This window comes from Dendrobates tinctorius, unplaced genomic scaffold (assembly GCF_039654945.1).
Source record: "Dendrobates tinctorius isolate UK_male_01 unplaced genomic scaffold, ASM3965494v1 ptg000167l, whole genome shotgun sequence".
Lineage (NCBI taxonomy): Eukaryota > Metazoa > Chordata > Amphibia > Anura > Dendrobatidae > Dendrobates > Dendrobates tinctorius.
This window is the reverse complement of record NW_027361834.1, coordinates 1,638,475-1,659,894: the sequence shown is the minus strand read 5'-3', so window position 1 is coordinate 1,659,894 and position 21,420 is coordinate 1,638,475. Positions and strand designations below refer to the sequence as shown.

Sequence of the window (21,420 nt, the reverse complement as noted above, 5' to 3'; positions counted from 1 at the left end):
CAATAATCTGCAGAAATGAAACTTCAGAATGCCCTAAGCTCAAGCAAAACCTCAAACAATTGATATTGTCCCAATAGAACCCCCACATAGGGGTACATTAACCAATAAATTGCTTGTCATGTGTAGGTATGCCCATCTGATATTATAGCAATGAACATTAGAGTTGCCTAAGGCTAAAGTAGGACCCCAGGATACTATAAACGATAAAAAATCTAATACCTCCACATCATGATCATATGTGACAAACTGATATGTCCAATGGACAGATAATACAAACTAACCCCTCTCAAGGGTATACTCTGAATCATAATATAATAAACAAAGTCACTTATCATGTGTAGGTCAACCCCGACGCGTTTCCCCGCCTGTAGCGGTTCATCAGAAGGAATCAATAAACGTCATATCCATATATGATACCCAGATGATGCATGGTAGTACCGGTGGTCAAGAATGAGTGGATTTAAATAACCCCCATGATACAAAGCCACAAATCAGCCCCACCCATTATCAGGTGGGCAAATCACATATGAGAAGGTAGTGATAGCCCAAATATCTCCACATGATACCGTAAATAGTAGCCGCCCTCAGCGTCAAACCATCACAACCGCCTAAGATACATAGCGGGTGAATAGAGGCCCCACGTGTGCTCCAGGATTGGCGCCACAAAGAATATTTCTTGCCACAAACACACTTGTACCATCAGGAACATAAATCAATGCCGCTTCAAGACAGCAGTTCAATACAAAAAGCAATCACTGTTTTCCAGAAGGCATTGGTGTGTTTGATGCAAGAATATATCTTGCCACAAACACACCAGCACCATCTGGACCAAAAATCAATGCATCTTCAAGACAGCAGTTCAATACACAAAGGAATCACTGTTTTCCAGAAGGCATTGGTGTGATTGATGCAAGAATATATCTTGCCACAAACACACCTGTACCATCAGGAACATAAATCAATGCAGCTTCAAGACAGCAGTTCAATGCACAAAGCAATCACTGTTTTCCAGAAGGCATTGGTGTGTTTGATGCAAGAATATACTGTATCTTGCCACAAACACACAAGCACCATCTAGACCAAAAATCAATGCGGTATCACAGAGCATCTTTATACTTACTGAACGCCCTTTTTGAAGTTGGAGAGGCGCTGTCCCAGCCATCCATCATCGCTGCGGCCACCTCATTCCAGAGCTGCCGGGTCACCACTGTGTCTTTGCACTGCTGGTCATGGCTGTCCTACAACGGGATACGCTCCTCAACACGGCGGATCAGGTGCTCGTTGTCGATGTACACTTCGTCATCCTGTTGTGGAACCTAGAAAAAAAAAAATTAGAATCTTTATAATTTTGGAGAATGAAAAAGATAGAAGAAGATGAAAATAAAGACAGAAAAAAAAAAAAGGAAAGACTATATACTAACATTGCGTCTCCTCGCCACGACTTGGATACGCTGCTCCCGCTTAGACTGCTCCCGCTCAGACTGCTCCTGCACTTCACCTTCACTGGTCGTGTTCGATGTCTGTACAAGAGAAAAAAAAATTAAAACACATTTCTAGAGGCAGCTAAGCTTACCCAAAGGCAGCAACATCCTCACCTCACGATCAGCTTGGGCCAGTTCTTGCCGAGATGGCGAATAGACCGATCCAGAAGAAGACCTGCTGAAATTGGTGAGGGCTACCAAGGGTGCTACCAAAGTCGAGAAGTGGGGAATGAATTGGCGATAATAATTTATGAACCCCATAAAGCGCTGCACCGCTTTGAGAGAATGAGGTTCCTGCCAATCCATCACTGCCTGTAGCTTGGCAGGATCCATGGCCAATCCCTGGGCGGAGATGATATAGCCCAGGAAAGGCAAGGACTCCTGCTCAAACACACACTTCTCCAACTTGGCATAGAGGGAGTTCGCCCGCAGGCGATCGAAAACTTTGCAAACCTCTCTCCGGTGGCAGTCAATTTCTGGAGAGTAGATGAGAATATCATCCAGATAGACTACAACCGAGGTGGTAAGCATATCCCGGAAGATATCGTTCACAAAGTCTTGGAAGACGGCCGGGGCATTACAGAGGCCGAAGGGCATCACCAGGTATTCATAGTGCCCGTCTCTGGTGTTAAATGCCATCTTCCATTCATCCCCATCACGGATGCGAATCAGGTTGTAAGCCCCCCGCAGATCAAGTTTGGAAAATACCCTCGCTCCTCGTAGCCTATCAAACAGTTCTGATATCAGGGGCAGAGGATACTTATTCTTAACGGTGATGGCGTTAAGACCCCTGTAATCAATGCAAGGACGTAGTTCCCTACTCTTCTTCTGGACGAAGAAGAATCCCGCCCCCGCTGGTGACACTGACTTCCTAATGAATCCTCTTGCCAGATTCTCCCTGATGTATTGAGACATGGCCTCAGTCTCCGGGAGAGATAGGGGATAGACTCGACCCCGGGGGGGCTCAGCACCAGGCAAGAGGTCAATAGGACAGTCATAGGGGCGATGCGGTGGAAGGGTCTCCGCCGCCTTTTTGGAGAACACGTCTGCATACTGTCGATAGTGTTTGGGGAGCAAGGAGAGATCAGCGGGAACCTCGGTGGAGGCAACCTGAACGCACTCCCTCAGACATCTACCCTCACAAGATTTACTCCACCCAATAATCCTACCTGAGGACCACTCTATATGGGGGGAGTGATACCGCAGCCAGGGAACCCCTAGAAGTACCTGGTCAATACCCTCGGGCATGACGAGGAGGGATATCATCTCCTGATGAGACGGAGCCACTGAGAGTACCAAGGGGACGGTCTGGTGAGTTATCTGTGAGGGTAGAGTGGCGCCGTTCACCACTCTGACGGTGACTGGTGTAGACATCATAACCAGGGGTATAGCGTGCCGTTGGGCGAAGGCTGACGACATAAAATTGCCCTCCGCCCCGGAATCCACGCAAACCTCCACCGCCAGAGTGGAAGAATCAAACCCAAGAGCCCCCTTAAAGGACAGCTTGGAGGAAAACGTCGCTGACTCTAGTGCGCCGCCTCCTACGGCCACTAGGCGCGAGCGTTCTCCCTGCTGCTGTGGGCACCGGTTGGCAAGGTGACCAGACTGCCGACAAATATGACAGCTCACAGGAGCTCGAGCGGACCGGAGCCTGGATCCCTCACGGGAAGCCCCCTGACGCTCGGACGCCCGATCGGAAGATTCCAGAGGTTTAGAAAAACAAGGTGCCAACCTAAACCTCTGCCTACACTGGTCCCGCTCCAACCCTCGCTCGGTGAAGCGAAGATCTATTCAGGTGGAGACAGTGATAAGCTCCTCCAGTGTAGCGGGAATCTCCCTGGTGGCCAGAACGTCCTTCACATGGCCAGCCAAACCTCTCCAGAATGCCGGAATGAGGACCTTATCTGGCCACTCTAATTCTGAGGCCAGCGTCCTGAACTGGATGGCGAAGTGACTGACCATGGAAGAGCCCTGGGACAATGCCAGCAGCCGGAGCGCGGTGTCATGGGTGACTCGTGGTCCCAGGAAGACCTGTTTCAGAGTGTCTAAGAACCGCGAGACACACTGCACCACATGATCACCACGCTCCCACAGCGGTGTGGCCCACTCCAAAGCCCTGCCCGACAGAAGGGAAATAATAAATCCCACTTTAGCCCGCTCAGAGGGGAATCGGGCGGCCAGCAGCTCCAGCTGTATAGAGCACTGGCTTACGAAACCCCTACAAGCAGCACTATCACCCGAGAACTTTTCGGGCAGCTGGAGGTGGGACAAAGTCGGGGCAGGGATGGCTGTGGTCACACGGGAGACAGCCTCTGTGGCTGCCTGAACAGCGACTGCAGTAACATCCGCAGCTGAGGCTGAACGCTCGAGAGCCACCAACCTGCCCTGCAGCTGCCAGATGTACTGCAGCAGTCGCTGTTCATCCGCCATTACTAGCCAGACCCTGGCGCTAGTGTAATGTTAGGGTCGACGGAACGCACCAGATATAAATAATAGGAGGTGCGTTCGCCGCCCGGGGTCCACCGTGCGGTAGGTGACAAGACCGCTGCTGAGTAATGGCGGATGCACCAAAAGGTGAAGTACTGCGCTCGGGTTAACGTCACCCGAGCGCTAAGAGCGGTTCTGTTCCGCCAAGGAGGCTGCTACCGCAGCGCGGCAATAACTATGGCCGCTGAACGACGGCGCCGGAATGACCGAGCACCGTCGGACACTAGTGTGCAGTGCAGGAGGCACAGTGGCGTGTAGCTTGCCACAATCTGGAGCTGACTACCCAACAATCTGTCACCATTCGTATTAACCGAGGGAAGGGGTTTCAAATGAGTCAGTCACCAGTCCATGCATCCATCACCATACACACACAGCATAATATGCTACACTAGCGCATGGCCGAGCCGCCATGCGGGCTTTTTATAGCCATGCGCTTCCGGGACCTTCCAGTGCCCTGGAAAGAACCAATCAGATCCGACACAGGACCTGAACATGTGACCCCTGCTCTCCAGTGAGAGGTCACCTTGCGGGCATGCCCAGTAGCACGGCATGAGGACTTAGCCTCTAGAGTGGTTCCCTGCAAAGCAGGTTGCACCACCATTGCTGCACCAGAGGTGGCAGCAACATCCAGGCTGTCAGAACGAGACTGAGCAGCAGACCTGGCTCGCCATGATTGCTGAGCAACACCCGGAGCGGTCGGAGGAAAATGGGAGACCGTCGGATGTCTGGCTCTGGATTCCTGTTGTGCAGAGTCAGGAACCCGACGTCTAACAGAATCATTCTTCTTGGTTTGTTGAATACAATAATTAAAAGCCAAACATACAGTAGTTCCGTTACACCGTTTGGGAGTAATCCAGATCTCAGTTTCTGGGGTTGCTAGAACTTCGCAAGAGCCATCGTAGGGAAGCCGGATCAGCGCACATCACAGAAATGCCACCGGAGTCCGCACTAGACTTCTTTTAATATTTCCCAAAAACTGAATTGGCCTCATGGCTTCAAACAAAGACTTTCTTTTACTCAGCTTAATTAAAATCTCTTGCAGGGGGGAAGGGAAGAGAGAAGAATCCGCTTGCAGAGGAAGTGTCCAGTGTCCTATTTCAGATGCAGACACAGATCTGTGGCTGAGGAAGGAGGGGGGTTTCAGCTGTGACAGGCAGATTTCTCATCTGTGTGTAGGAGAATGGAAGATTCTAGAGTGTTCTAGAAGACAACTCTCACTTAACATTACACCTCCCCCTTTAAGAGGGTGCTACGGAGGCATAACCTGACGGTAATCCGCCATGTGCACCTCAGCGGGTTCGCCCCGGCAGGACAACCTATCGGCATTACCATGCTCGCTGCCCTTTTTGTGTTGTACAGTAAAGTCGTGCTGTTGAAGGGGAAGGCTCCAGCCGAGCAACCTTCTGATGGTTCCGGACACTGTGTGCAGCCAGCTCAGAGGGTTGTGGTCTGTTACCACAATGAAGGTGCACCCGTACAGGTAGGGCTGCAAACGTTGCAGTGCCCACACCATGGCCAGTCACTCCTTCTTGATGGTGGAGTATGCCATTTCCCTCGGCAAGAGTTTCCAGCTCAGGTACAACACGGGGTGCTCCTGGTTCCCCGAGTCGACCTGGCTGAGCACAGCACCGAGGCCAAACTCGCTGGCTTCAGTCTGTACCAGAAACAGGCGACTGCTGTCGACTGCTTTCAACACTGGAGAGTTGCACAGGACTGTTTTCAAAGCTCGGAACGCTGCCTCACAGTCATCTGTCCAGTTGACTGTTTGGGGTAGCCTCTGCTTGGTGAGGTCGGTCAAGGGTTTTGCAAGGGCGCTGTAGTCCTGTATGAACTGCCTATAGTACCCTGCAGTGCCCAAGAAGGACTTCACCTGTTTCTTGGTCCTGGGGTGGGCCACGACACGATTGCATCCACTTTCTCTGGCTCCGGACTCCTGGAACCCCCGCCTACCCGGTGCCCCAGGAAGTGGACCTCACTCATGCCCATCTGGCACTTTCCCAGCTTGATAGTCAGGCCTGCCTGGTGAAGACGCTTGAGCACCTCCTGGAGATGCTGAAGGTGTTCCTCCCAAGCGGAACTGAAGATGGCAATGCCATCCAAGTACGCCACGGCGTACTCCTCTAGTCCCTGGAGCAGGTGGTTGGCCATCCGCTGGAAAGTGGCAGGGGCATTTTTCATGCTGAAGGGCATGACTGTGGACTCATACAGTCCAAAGGGGGTGATAAATGCGGATTTCTCCTGCGCCTCAAGGCTCAGGGGAATCTGCCAGTATCACTGACTCAAATCCATGATGGATATGCATTACATCCACTTGTAATTGATGAACAGATCCACAGAGCTACAAAGATCCCAAGAAGCAGCCTCCTGGATTACAAACAGAAGGAGGATAACAACAGTGTGCCGCTTGTGGTCACGTACAACCCTCACATGAACATTTTAAGGAAAATTGGCGCTGACCTCCAACCCATATTCCATAGAGACCACAGACTGAAAGCAATATTCCCAGAACGGCCACTGCTCTCCTACAAACAGCCTCCCAACCTAAGGAATATCCTTGTCAGAAGTGCCCTCGCATCACCATCAGAGACAGGCACAGTCCCCTCTAACAGTAAGAAATGCAAGACCTGCACCCACATATCACCAATAAGAGTTGAGCGACTTTGGTTGGATCGGGTTTCATGAAACAAAATTTGAGTCGGATGAAACTGGTCCGACTAGGGCAAAAAAGTCGGAGCTTTGTCCGAAACCCGACCCCAATGCAAGTCAATGGGAAATAAAAGTCGGCATTGAGCGGATGATAATCATCCACTCATTGCCGACTTTTATTCCCCATTGATTTGCATTGGGGTTGGGTTTCGGACGAAACTCCGACTTTTTTTGCCCTAGTCGGACCAGTTTCATCCGACCAAAGTCGCTCATCTCTAATCACCAGCATATAAAGTTCCCATACCCAACACAAATCAGCACTATAAGATCATGGACTATTTTTCATGTACATCCTCCAATGTCGTGTGCATGATACAATGTACAAGGTGCAATCCAGGGACATACATAGGAGAAACTAAACAAAAACTTTAAGCAAGGATGATTCTGCATAGACATGCGATAAAAAATGAGCTGGACACACCTGTAGGAATACACTTCTCTAGACCTGGACACAGTTTGGCAGATCTAAAAGTCCTAATATTGAACGGTCATTTTAATAGTGACAAAGAAAAATTTGGGAGTATAAATTTATAAATATATTTCAATCTCTAACAATAGGACTGAATTTGACACCTGGATTCATTACATGGACACAGTTCACACCTCCACAAGAAGGTCTTCAGATCTCTAATAGAACACTGCCACCTCATTTACATGTGTAACAAAAACCTTAATTTGATTTCCTTGGCCTGTATCACCTCATGTCCTGTTGTAATTTCTATTTAAATGTTGCCGTCTCTTCTCAGTAATTCACTTGTAATCTAGCCTGATGAAGGGGCCTTTTGAGCCCTGAAAGCTTTCTTGCAAATATAATTTCTCTGGTTAGCCAATAAAGGTATCACTGCTTGAATACTTTTCTCAATTTTCTTTTTGGGGACATAAGTATTTACACAAAACCCCAAAAATGTTTCTAACAAAATTGTTGGCACTTTTCCAAAATTGTGGGTAAACAACTTTGTTTCAAGCGTGTGATTCTCATTCATATTCATCTGTGGCAAGTAAGAGGAGTTCCAAAGAAATTCAAGCTCTCCTGCAGACTCAAGTTGCATCAGTGTCAGCGCACATTTGAATAAAATGAAAAGCTATGGCAGGAGACACAGGAGGACCCCACTGCTGACACAGAGACATAAAAAAGCTAAACTACAATTAGACAAAATGTTCATGAGTGAGCCAAAATCCATCTGGATAAGCGTCTCATGGACAGATGAGACCAACATAGATCTGTTTGATAAAGCACATCATTCTACTGTTTACTGAAAATGGAATGAGACGTACAAAGAAAAGAACACAGTACCTACATTCAAATATGGTGGAGGTTCAAAGATGTTTTGGGGCTGTTTTTCTGCCTCTGGCACTAGGAGCCTTCACTGTGTGCATAATGAAATCTTAAGATTAACAAAGGATTTTGGGTCGCAATGTAGTGCCCAGTGTCAGAAAGCGGTTTTTTGCTTCCTACATCATGGGTCTTCCAGAAGGACAATTACCCCAACATACTTCAAGAAGCACCCAGAAATGGATAGAAACAAAGTGTTGGAGAGTTCTGAAGTGGCCAGCAATGAGTCTGGATCTAAATCTCATTGAACACCTGTTGAGAGTTCTTGAAGTTGCTGTTGTGAGAAGGTGCCCTTCAAGTATGAGGGACCTGGAGCAGTTTGCCAAAGAAGAGTGATCCAAACTTACAGTTGAGAGGTTTTAGAAGCTTGTTGATGATTATAGGAAGCGAGTGATTGCAGTTATTTATTCCAAAGGGTGTGCAACCAAATGCTAAGTTAAGGGTGCCAACATTTTGTCTGGCCTATTTTTGGAGTTTTGTGTGAAATTATGTCCAATTTGCATTTTCTCAGTTTTTTGTGTTCTAATTCACACATGTGCATAACAAAACGTTTATAACAATATATTAAGAATGAATGAAGTGATTAACCAGAGTCAGCATGCATTTGTACCTAATATGTCATGTCAGACTAAATTAATTTCCTTCTATGACAGAATCACTGACTGGGTGGATCAGGGAAATGCTGTAGATATAGTATATCTTGACTTCAGCAAAGCACTTGAGAAAGTATCTCTCACCATCCTTATTGAAAAAGTGACTAAGTATGGAATGGACAAGGGAACTGTTAGGTGGATTCATAACTGGCTTAGTGATCGGACCCAAAAAGTGGTCGTAAATGGCTGCACATCCAGTTGGAAGAATGTCTCAAGTGGGGTAGCACAGGGTTCTGTCCTAGACCCTGTATTGTTCAACATCTTTATCAATGATTTAGATGAAGGAATTGAGGGTACACTGATTAAATTTGCTGATGGCACAAAACTAGGAGGGATAGTTAATACTAGAGAAGAGAGACGATTCAAAAAGATATAAATAAACTGGAGCAGTGGGCAGCAACTAACAGAATGTTTTTTAACAGGGAAAAATGCAAAGTACTACATCTGGGCTATAAAAATGACAAAAGCATATACAGAATGGGAGAATAGGGCTAAGCAACAGCACATGTGAAAAACACTTGGGTATACTAATAGATCATAAAGTGAACATGAATCAAGAGTGTGATGCATCAGCAAAAAATGAAAATGCAATTCTGGGATGTATTAACAGAAGCATACAGTCTAGATCACGTGAAGTCATTATCCCCCTCTACTCCTCTTTGGTCAGACCTCATCTGGAATACTGTGTCCAGTTTTGGGAACCACATTTTAAAAAAGACATCCACAAACTGGAGCAAGTTCAGAGAAGAGCGACCACATTGGTGACTGGTCTGCAAACCATGCCCTATGAGGAACGGTTACAGGATTTAGGAATGTTTAGAGCAAAAAAGAAGACTGAGAGGAGACTTAATAGCTGTCTACAAATATCTGAAGGGCTATCACATTGTAGAAGGATGATGTCATGATCCCAGTGCAGGCTTTGACCTGCACGTCTGGGGTTAATTATTGTGGCCTCTCTTTGGTTCAAGGAGAGCTTCTTATACCCCTGGGAAACTCCAATCCCCGTCAGTTATACTTTTGCCTTTGGCCGAGTGTGGTGACCCCTGTGTGCCTGTGCTTTCTGATTGTCTTCTAGCTTGCTTAAATGGTTCTGACCTGGTTCTGTCTCCTGTTGTGAGTTCATCTCTTGATTCTGTACTGTGTATCTGCTTCTCTGGTTTCTGACTCATTGCCTATGTCCTGACTACTCTCTGGTTGCCCCTCTTGTACTGTGCTGCTATCTCTGTGTATGACTCATTGCTTACGTTCTGACTACTCTGCTTATCCCTCTGGTACCGCACCACCCTCTCCGTGTATGACCCCCATTTTTCTGACCTGAGGATCCCTGTAGTAGAATCCTGCATTAATCTCCAGCAGGACGCCCCTCCCCCTGCGGTCACATGATCGTAGGTCCTTCACTGCTTGCTACTTTCAGCGTTCCAGGTCCTGTCTGCCTGAGTTTTCCCTGCAGTATCTGACCCCGGGCCCTCCCGCAGTGTGGGTAAGTCACCCTATTCAGCAGTGACAGTTCGCCGGTGCTGACAGGACCCTGACAGATGATCTTTATTCTCATTTGCACAAGGAAAGACTAGAAGCAATGGGATGAAACTGAATGGGAGGAGACACAGATTAGATATTAGAAAAAAACTTTTTGTAAGTGAGGGTGATCAGTGAGTGGAACAGGCTGCCATGAGAGGTGGTGAGTTCTCCTTCAATGGAAGTCTTCCAACAGAGGCTGGACAGACATCTGTCTGGGATGATTTAGTGAATCCTGCTTTGAGCAGGGGCTTGGACTAGATGACCCCGGAGGTCCCTTCCAACTCTACTATTCTATGATTCTATGTGTAATTGTAATAATTTTCTGAGAGAAATACTTCATTTTCTGGAGCAATGTCAAGGGTGCCAACACTTTCAGCCTTGATTGTTTATTAATGAGTGTATGATTTAACAAAATTGAGATACTACCTAGTGACAAAATTAACAATTTGATCACATGGTATACTGACAAAAATCAGTTTAGAGTCTGTAGCCTATGTTGGCAGACATGTGGCATAGTGATAGTGGTCTTAAAGGAGATTTTGCAATCAAAGAAACAGATATCAATGGAGGTCAAACGTTATGCATTAGGCAAACCTTTAGTGCAATTAAGTAGGATTAGTGCAACAACTGGACAAGGATCTAAGGCGTAACATTTCTCCTTGTGGAGAGTGACATGCCTGACATGCCAGTGTAAGGCGGTATATGTCATGCAGTGCTCCTCTAAGAAATTAAATATGCAAATTGCCTTTTTAAAGAGAAAGAGGACTTGAACTCTAGTGCCACCTATTGGAAGTTGCAATTCTACAAGTCGATATCGACCCTTTAAAGTCGATAAAAGTCGAACCAGAATCTCCATTTGCAGACACGGTGTTTTGGGGTGTTGCCCTTTGTCAGGACAAAGCATGAGATCTGATTTGGCTGTATGAGAGGCATCTGACCTTTTGGGGTAAAGTTTCTCTTTGTGGAGAGAAATTATATGGCAAGGCTTGTTAAAGGGTCGATATTAGCTTTTAGCATTGCTACTTCCAATAGTTGGCATTAGAGTTCAGTTCCACTTCCTCTATGAAGAGGCAATTACAACTGGACACATGGGCGTAACCAGGATCAAAACTAGGGGGGGCAAGCCACGGTCGTTCAGATTGTAAAATTTTAGAACGAAAAAGGTGAATGAAACGAAAATTTTAAGAAAATTATATGTAATTATAGCAGTGCTTTATTAGTTGTTACAATTATTTGCTTGCAAAAAAATTTAGATTTTTAATCTAATTACGGTACATGTCTTATACTAATATCATTTTTCTTGGGTTTGAAGAAAACTTGTTCAAAACAGGTGCGCTCACATGCTGCGTATTTAATGGGAGCCCTATGGGGGGGGCTGTATACTGTATGATATGGGAGCCCTATGGGGGCTGTATATGAGATGGGAGTCCATCTCATATACAGCCCCCCATAGAACTCCCATATACAGCCAATGGGTGCAGAAACGCTGCAAATTCGCAAAAAGAATTGACATGCTGTGGAAAATAAAAAGCTGCAAATCTGCGCGTTTTTTTCCACAGAATGTGCACACCAATTCTCCATTTCCCATAGATTAACATTGGTGGTGCACTACACTGCGGATTTGATGCAAATCTGTGCAGCCAAAAACGCTGCGGATCTGCATCTAAATCCGCAATGTGTGCACATACCCTTAGAGTGATGTTGCCTGGACTTTGCAGCCTCCTGCCCCGATGCACGAAACACCCCCGAAGAAGCTGGACGAAATGCGCACGTCGGGCAGGAGGTTGCAAAGTACAGACAACAGTACTATAGCACACTACAGCGGCACTCAGGTATTTAATTACACTCCATGCAGACATCAGATATTGGATCTTTCTTTGCATGAGAGAATAGATGAATTCATTATCACATGAGCACTGCACTGCTGCAGACTAAGATGGCCACTAACAGCACTCTGCAGCAGTATGTATGTAGAAAAACTAAAAACAATGGAGTTCTATACAATAAAAAACAAATACTTTATTAATCAATAATTACAAATACAATTAATATAGACAAAAAGGACAGTTGACCCTGGTAAAAAAAAAAAAAAGTCTCCAGGCATAAATGTCATTACAATTGAGTCAGAACATCACTATGGTAACAATCCATTATATCCCTATTTGATAAAGCTAAATGCGAAACACGCATCGGGATTGGGCCTGGCTCCGTGGCATAGCAATACATGGGTGAGCATTGAACATATTTGACAGATTCATTATTTTCTACCTGTACTATACATACTGATGTTTGGGGAACTTCCTTAAGTTGATGGTAGATGTTTGATGTTTGACCCCTGATGCTATGTGCACGTTGGCAATTGGTAGCTCGGCTATATTAGACTTGCACTTGCTTTAAACTTTGCATTTTGCTGCCATAATGCACACATAATGGATTGTTACCGTAGTGATGTTCTGACTTAATTGTAATGACATTTTTGCCTGGAGACCCATGCTTTTTTTTTTTAACCAGGGTCAATTGTCCTTCTTTGTCTATATTAATTGTATTTGTAATTATTGATTAATAAAGTATTTTTTTTTTTTACCTAATTGTATAGAACTCCATTTTGTTTTTTTTGTTCATGGGCGTGGACAACACTTACCGCAGGGCGCAGGCACTGGAGAGTGGGAGTCTCAGTCTGGGACTCAGACTGGGCTGTGGGCCTGTGGCATACTGTAATGGCGGCCGCTGCCTGTCTTCTCAGCCTCTGCCTTAGATCTGGAGGGTTCAGACAGGGTTCAGAGGCGTGCTTACATAGCACGCTGTACATGACACGCCTCTGAACCCTGTCTGAATCCCAGCCAGATGCAATCCCAGCGCGCCGCCGAGTGCCATAGCAACGCCAAGCGGTCTCAGCCTGCTCTGCAGTGAGTCCCGCCCGCCCTGCTGTCAGCTGTGTGTGGCCGCCTGGCCGGCTGCTCTCCACTACCGCGGCCAGGAGGTGTTCTTTCATTGTGCGCCTCTGCTTCTAGGAGTTGGCAGCTGCCCCCACTAACCTCGGTGGGTACGCCCATGACTGGACATGAACGTTTTATTAATTGACACTCTGTGTTTCCAGGGTGAAAAAGGGGATTCTGCATCAGTCGCAGGAGCAGTATCAAGAGGACCAATGGGCCCCAAGGTTTGTTAAAACTATCTGAAAATCATAGTGACTGCCATATTTTAATATTTTTCAACTCCTTTCTGGAGTATGCACCAAACCAATGCCTTAGCAAATAAAACATTAATTTTAAAGGGAAACGGAAATTAATTTGTAGATGATACTGCATAAAAAAAGATACTTTTAAAAATGAAATTGGAAATAATATAAAATACTGTAACTATGCTAAAAAGCATAGGGGGAAGCATGGAAAAATGAAATACAAGCAACTGTATAGAATTAGTATTTTTTGACTACTACATGTGTACGGCATCAGGACTCCTTTCTAGTTTTTTTGACTTACAAGTTAACTAAATCCATGCATAATATATATTTTGCAAATAAATAAAACACACAAGAATACCAATTCTTGGACTCTATTACTAAGTCATTACTGGTTTGAAATGTACAGCTCCGCTCCAACTGAAGGAATTGGAAGCTGAGTTACAGCACGTCAGACCGGCCACTTCATAGTGTACAGAACAGTGATCTTATGTACTTTCAATGGGCGCAGGAACTGCGAACTGATGAACGTGCTGGATGTTGGACCCCACCAATCAGATATCGATAACCTATATGGAACAACCCCTTTAAAAGATAATACCTGGAAGAAAATTAACATTTAGGAGCTGATAACTCGGCTTAGCTGGGATTTGTTAGGGTCCATTTACACTGCAAGATTATTGTGAATGTAGATTCTGAGGAACGCCCGTTTCTCAATAATCTTGAAATTGAAACAGGTTGCCAGTCACCCAAGGAACAAGCAAAATACTTGTTTGTTGGATGGAATGTACTTTTGAGCTACACAAAAGATTGTCATACTCGTCATCTCATTGTCCTGTGCACAACACTTGTTCTGCTGAGAATAATGGCAGCCTATGTGCACTTAATGATCTATGGCAGATAATTCAGTGTGCATTTGAAGTGGGATTCACCTGTGAAAACAGGCTGCTAAATGACCAATAAAGCAGCCTATCGTCATTTAGTGCCCAGGTCGCTCTGTGCAATACAGATGTAGGAATTGATTCTCTGATTATGATTTACAAGCTGCATGGTTTTATGTCTTTAGTATTCATTTATTGGTTTATTTTCACTTAAAGATTATTTACAAATGTTTCAGTATAGTTTATATGGCAAAACAAAATAACTATCATCGTCTAAAAGAAAACCTTAACATATTCTTCCCTCTGCTTTGACCATGTGCGCATGCGCGATTTTTCCTGCTCGGAGCTTTGGCCTGGACGAGCGTCCTGCACTGATGCTTGTGTATGTCACCAGAGAAACTGTTTCCTGGTTGCGACACACGCGTCTGTCCATTTTTCCACTGGGCGGAAGCTCCCCACGGTGATGTTTGCCACACATGTGCCGCCCACGTGGTCTCTGCTATGGGTAACACCCTCTCTTCTCCCATTGGACCATGGCCGTAAGTCCTGCTGCTTTCACTTGTTTCATGGCTAATACATTCACATACTATGTAAGGTCCATCCATTTTGCGGCAACATGACCTGCCTTTAAAGCCTTCAATAGCCTGCGCTATATATTTGATGCCTGTAACATTTTATACCATTGGTTCAGATGCCACAGCACACATACACATCCACTATTGGCTCTTTCCCTATAAATACCCACACCTTGCCCTTAGCTGTACACGCCCCCTGATGAAGCTAGGGTGAAACGCGCGTTGGGGCTGGGGGTTCAACACTATACCACTACCTGACTAAGGTACATCATTTGATGTAAGCACTATGCCTGCTCCTTAAATACCTCTTTGTTTTCAGTACATACCATTCTATTTGTCATACCCGAGAGCTTCAGGCTGTCACATTATTGTCTGTGAACATATTGTATGGTATTTCCAAAACACATGTAGTTCATTTATAAAAATATAAAACATAATAATTTAGAACATACATTTAAATAATTACACATTTTCAGACCAATAAACATATATCTTTCATTGCCATATACATATTTTTTTTACATGTTTACATCGCATTGAACATTTCCACACTCATAGAATATTCTGCTGTTGTAGGTTTGATATACAGTCAGCTGAATAATACCTTTGGTATAATAGCTGAGTAACTTGACTGACTATAATTGCTTGATGTATACAGGTTGATGTATACTGCAAAACTGCAATAACATTTATTATATTTTATAATATCTTTACATCCAGGGTATAAAAGGAGACATGGGAGAAATGGGTCCCAAAGGTGAACAGGTAGGATACTTCATTGAATGGATGTAGATGTTCTTAATGATATTTGATGGCACATAAAAAAAATCTTTAGTCACCTTCTCCTGGCAAAGAAGGCGATCATCATAGCAATTTCTGACAATTAGGAAGATAATGAACGGTTACCTTAACATGTGATTATTGTCTCTAAATCCCAAAACTTGTTATCCAGCATTGTGTAAATTAATATGAAGGCAGATTACTGCCTGTGTCAAAGTTCAACAATTGGACTACATGTAATATAGCCAAGGAGGGCTGAAGTAGCTGAGGAATTAAGAACATGCTTCACCAAAGAGGTATCCATCCTTATGTCTGTGTTTATTCTTTCTAGGGCTTCATGGGTCTTCCAGGAATGCTTGGGCAAAAAGTAAGTGCTTTCTATACCTAAATAACCAACGCTGCAATACCCAACAAAGCTGAGTGTACGATGTGCGTACAGACAGAACTATTTTAACAATAAAGAGTCCACATAACTTGAGAGTATTCTGTGACCTATTCAAGCAGCTAAGCTTGGGGGGTGCTGACAATCAAACCCAACCTATTTGATATTGATGACCTTCTGTAAGAAATGACTGTTGTTACTGTGATCTCCCAAAACCCCTTTAACTATGTAAATTTGTTTTAGGCTCAAGAGCTGGAATCATAATTCTCCTAGGTGTCCTGGAAACTGTTCTTGAGCTTACTTTGTTGGTGTCATGCCAGCGCCGCCTGTCAGGTCGGTACCGGCGTCGCCTGTCATGCCGGGTCCCGCTTCCCCTGCTGCTGCTCCCAGGATCCCCCCTCGGCTCACCGCTACGGCCGCCGCGCGGCACCTCCGGCCACCCGTCCTGCAGCCCGGGGGATCCAGCACGATGGTTCCTCTTCCTGTCCTGCTCCTGTTTCTGGCTTGTGCCTTAGGCCGTGGGTGCATGCTCGTCCCCTCACTTAACCCCTTCTGCACCACCCCAGTGGAGCGATCTCCAATCAAGCTCCAGCACAGGGTATATCAGGTGGCTCCTCCCTCATGAAGGCGCCTGATTATCATGTGCCTTCCTGTACGGTACTCTGGCCCCGTCCTGTCGTTCCTGACTCCAGTCTCCTGACTCCTGTCTCCTTACTCCGGTCTCCTGACTCCAGTAATTCCTGACTCCGGTCATCCCGGACTCCAGTCACTCCTGACTCCGGTCATTCCCGACTCCGGTCATCCCGGACTCCAGTCACTGCTGACTCCGGTCTCCTGACTCTGGTCATTCCTGACTCCAGTCACTCCTGACTCCTATAATTACTGACTCAATCACTCCTGACTCCAGTCACCCCTGACCCCGGTCCTTCCTGACCCTCTGCCTTGTTGTCTCTTCCTCTCTTGAGCCGCCCCTCTTGGTATCAGCTGTCGCGGTATTCGACTCCTTCGGGCCTGCTCCTAACAGTCTCTGTATAGGGGTTGGCACCACCTGGCCAGCTCGCTCCAGGGACCTCGGTACCGCGACCCAGAGGGTCCACTTTTGCTACACCCTACAGCTGGTTACAGCACATATTTTCACTTTTTCCTACATTAGATAGCTATAACGGCACATTGTAAAGACTTGACATTAAGGAAGTTGGGAATGATGATGAATTTAAAGGGGTTGTCTGAACCTTTGCTTATTTTTGTATATTGGGCTAAATATCTGCCTGTTCTGCCGTGCTGATGCCTGTCAGCTAAGATTAATTACAGACTGCTCCTGCCATCGATTTTGAGGCATCTGCTGATGTCACATTGACAGAGCAGCTTCTTTTCTTTCGCTCTGCTCTGTCGGCGGAGCATCACTGCTGATGTCGTGCTGACAGCCGGCTCCCTGCTGCATAAGTGCGATGACTAAGCTGTCTATCAGCATAGTATTGGCAGTGACGCTCCGTCGACAGAGCAGACCGGAAGAGGAAGAGTTGCTATTTTGACGTGAAATGAAATGAAGCAGCACAATTTCTGGCAGAAGTGGTACATGGCTGTTCTGAGTCGACAGAGATCGCCACTGGGCAGAACACGCAGGTAGTTAGCAGCTACCTACCTGTAAGTTCTTAGCCCCGTAGGGTAAATTAAGCAAAGTCCCAGAAAATGGTTTTTAAGTTTGAAAGTTAGCAGAATAGTGGATGCCGCTCTGGAGTATAACACAGTGTATAATTTAGTTTGTACTCAACAAATAATGAAATGTAAGTTCAAAATGTTACCTTTTCTGAATTAAAATTCTGTATATAGACTGTAATATATTTTTCATGGGCACATGCTATTTAACCTTGTCCCATGCTAGGTATGCTATAACCAGAGCAATGTAACCACTAACATTTATATTAGCTTTACATGAACAATGATATGATGTTGTGGTTTATCCTAAATAAATTATAACCACAGCTGACTGCAGGAAGAGATGTAAGTAAGTATGCTTGGTGGCTCTTGAGGGATTCCATACTTCATTTACTGTCTCATGTTACAATCATTTACCCTTTGCTTTATGAACTTATGTCACCTCCCAGTCTGTTTTCCATGTGCTTTTGACAGTGAGGAAGCTGCAATGCATTGCATTACCCACATTACCGTCCTTAATAACCGGCTAAATATAGCGTTACTTACCGGCAGCAACTCTGATTATCAGTGATAATCATATAATTTCTAAATAAGGGTCATGCTAAGGAAGTGTGTTTTGTTTCTCTAACTTGAGGATGAACCCAACGAGAGAAAATGATATAATGAACATAATTGAGTCTAGAAGTAGAAATTAAATTGTATCCATGTTGTTTTTGGAAAACAGAATTGAGACGGTAATTTGTGTTAAGGTGTATTAACTTCAACTTCTCTAGGCAGCGAGATGAACAGAAATAGATGCATGTGCTGAGAGCTGATACATTGTGTGCATTTATTGCATACACATCCTGAAATTAAACATAGGTATCTCCTGTCACACTGACTCCAGCTGAAGTAAAATGCAAAATCTAACTAAATCTAAATAAAGTCACTAACGACTTACTAACCGCCAAGAGGAAGAGACACTACTCTGTCCTCCTTCTCCTGGACCTGTCCTCTGCCTTCGACACCGTAGACCATTCCCTCCTGCTACAGATTCTCTCATCTCTTGGCATCACAGACTTGGCCCTATCCTGGATCTCATCATACCTAACGGACCGTACATTCACTGTCTCCCTCTCACACATCACCTCCTCACCTCGCCCCCTGTCTGTCGGTGTTCCCCAAGGCTCTGTGCTAGGACCCCTACTATTCTCCATCTATACCTTCGGCTTGGAACAGCTCATAGAATCCCACGGTTTGCAGTATCACCTCTATGCCGATGACACGCAAATCTACCTATCTGGACCCGACCTCGCCTCCTTACTGACTGACATCCCACAATGTCTGTCTGCTATCTCAGCCTTCTTCTCTGCTCGCTTTCTCAAACTGAACATGGACAAAACAGAATTCATCATCTTTCCCCCATCTCACTCAACCCCTCCACCAGACCTATCCATCAATGTCAACGGCTGCTCTCTTTCCCCAGTCCCGCATGCCCGGTGCCTTGGGGTGATCCTCGACTCTGCGCTCTCTTTCAAACCACATATCCAAGCCCTCACCTCCTCCTGCCGCCTCAAACTCAAAAATATTTCCCGGATCCGCTCATTCCTCAACCACAAAACCACAAAAACACTAGTGCACGCTCTTATCATCTACAGCCTCGACTACTGCAACCTCCTACTCTCTGTCCTCCCCTCTAGCACTCTAGCACTGCTCCAGTCCATCCTACACTCTGCTGCCCGACTAATCCACCCATCTCCCCGCTATTCCCCAGCCTCCCCCCTATGCCAGGCCCTTCACTGGCTTCCTATTGCCCAGAGGATCCAATTCAAAACCCTAACCATGACATACAAAGCCATCCACAACCTGTCTCCTCCATACATCTGTGACATGGTCTCTAGGTACCTACCCGCACGCAACCTTCGATCGTCCCAAGATCTCCTTCTCTACTCCCCCCTTATCTCTTCTTCTCACAACCGCATACAAGACTTCTCCCGTGCTTCCCCCATACTCTGGAACTCCCTACCGCAACACATCAGACTCTCACCATCAACGGAAACCTTCAAGAAGAACCTGAAGACCCACCTGTTCTAACAAGCCTACAGCCTGAAATGATCCTCTGTCTACTGAACCACCGCACGACCTGCTCTACCCTCTCCTACTGTATCATCACCCATCCCTATAGACTGTGAGCCCTTGCGGGCAGGGTCCCCTCTCCTTGTGTACTTGTGTGTCCCTTGTCTTACACTTGTATATTACTCATGTATATATTACACTTGTCTATATTTCCCCTTTTCACATGTAAAGCGCCATGGAATAAATGGCGCTATATAAATGCATAATAATAATAATAATAATAATAATAAAATCCCCTGGTGATATTGTTCTGCCATTTTCCTTTTTATCTGTTTTTCTTTAAGTGCATGTTGCAGACTGGGTGTTATTGACATGTCAGTATTTTTGTCTCTACACATCAGTACTTGTAAGCAAACTCGGACTGGCCCATAGGGTAACAGGGGAATCCCCTGGTGGTCCCCTGTGCAGACATGGGCCCCCAACCCCACTGTATGTGCAGTACTTGGCATTATTCAAATGATTCACTCTGTACAGAAAAAAAGCAGCATCTCATCATTCATTAACCAAACTATCCAGTATATTATTATATGGAGATACAGGTAGATTTGTGAATGAGGGTAGTGTAATATTTGTTTGCAGGTGAAAAGTGCGCCCCTCAAAGTCAATGTTACTGGTGGGCCCTTCACACCCCAGTCCGATACTGCTTGTAAGCCAAAATCAGGAGTGGAATCTACAGAGAGAAAAACTATAACGGAGTCACATCACTTCTGTATTTTGAAACCACTCCTGGTATCTATATATAATTGCCTTAAATTGTCCATCTTCCACTTCCGTCTGGATGTCCCCGAATCCCACAATCCACCGCGCCGACCGGAGGTATGCCGACCACCATATTGAAATACCCAAGTGATGGGTATTTCAATATGGCACCCGCTGGTGGTACCAGGCCCTTTCACAGTACCACCAGCGGGACACCGCCGGGACCCCCCCACCGCCGACGGACCCCCCCGCTGCTTCTGGACCCGCCGCCACCGGACCCCCCCGCCGGACCAGCCGCTGCCTGCCCACCCACCTCTGTCACAGTCGGCAGGAAAGACCGCGGCTTGCAGCCTGTGCACAGGCCACAAGCCGCGGTCTTTCCCCCCCAATGCTGGACCTGCCGCCGCTGAACCCACACCGCCGCCGCTGGACCCGCCGCTGCTGGCCACGACGTTGGACCCCCCGCCGGACCTGCCGCTGCTTGCCCACCATGTACATACACACACATGTACACACACACATGTACACACACACACGTACGTACACACACACGTACGTACTCACACACACACGTACTCACACACACACGTACTCACACACACACGCACACATTCTCACATACACACACACGTACTCACATACACACACACACACACACGTACTCACACACACACACGTACTCACACACACACGTACTCACACACACACGTACTCACACGCACACACGTACTCACATACACACACACACGTACTCACATACACACACACGTACTCACGTACACACACACGTACTCACACACGCACACGTACTCACACACACGTACTCACACACACGTACTCAAACACACACACACACACGCACACACGTACTCACATACACACACGTACTCACATACACACACACGTACTCACATACACACACACGTACTCACACACACGTACTCACACACACGTACTCACACACATGTACTCA

At 46.0% G+C, this 21,420-nt stretch overlaps 1 protein-coding gene across 2 annotated transcripts in view; it reads left to right on the top strand.

Moving 5' to 3' along the window:
* COLQ (collagen like tail subunit of asymmetric acetylcholinesterase) overlaps positions 1-21,420 on the top strand; it is a 155,749-nt gene that overhangs the window by 98,385 nt on the left and 35,944 nt on the right. For both annotated transcript variants that reach the window (XM_073550719.1, XM_073550718.1), the window contains exons 7-9: positions 13,276-13,338; positions 15,536-15,580; positions 15,927-15,962. In XM_073550719.1, coding sequence (XP_073406820.1) covers positions 13,276-13,338; positions 15,536-15,580; positions 15,927-15,962 — 144 coding nt within the window. The remainder of the gene's footprint in view (positions 1-13,275; positions 13,339-15,535; positions 15,581-15,926; positions 15,963-21,420) is intronic.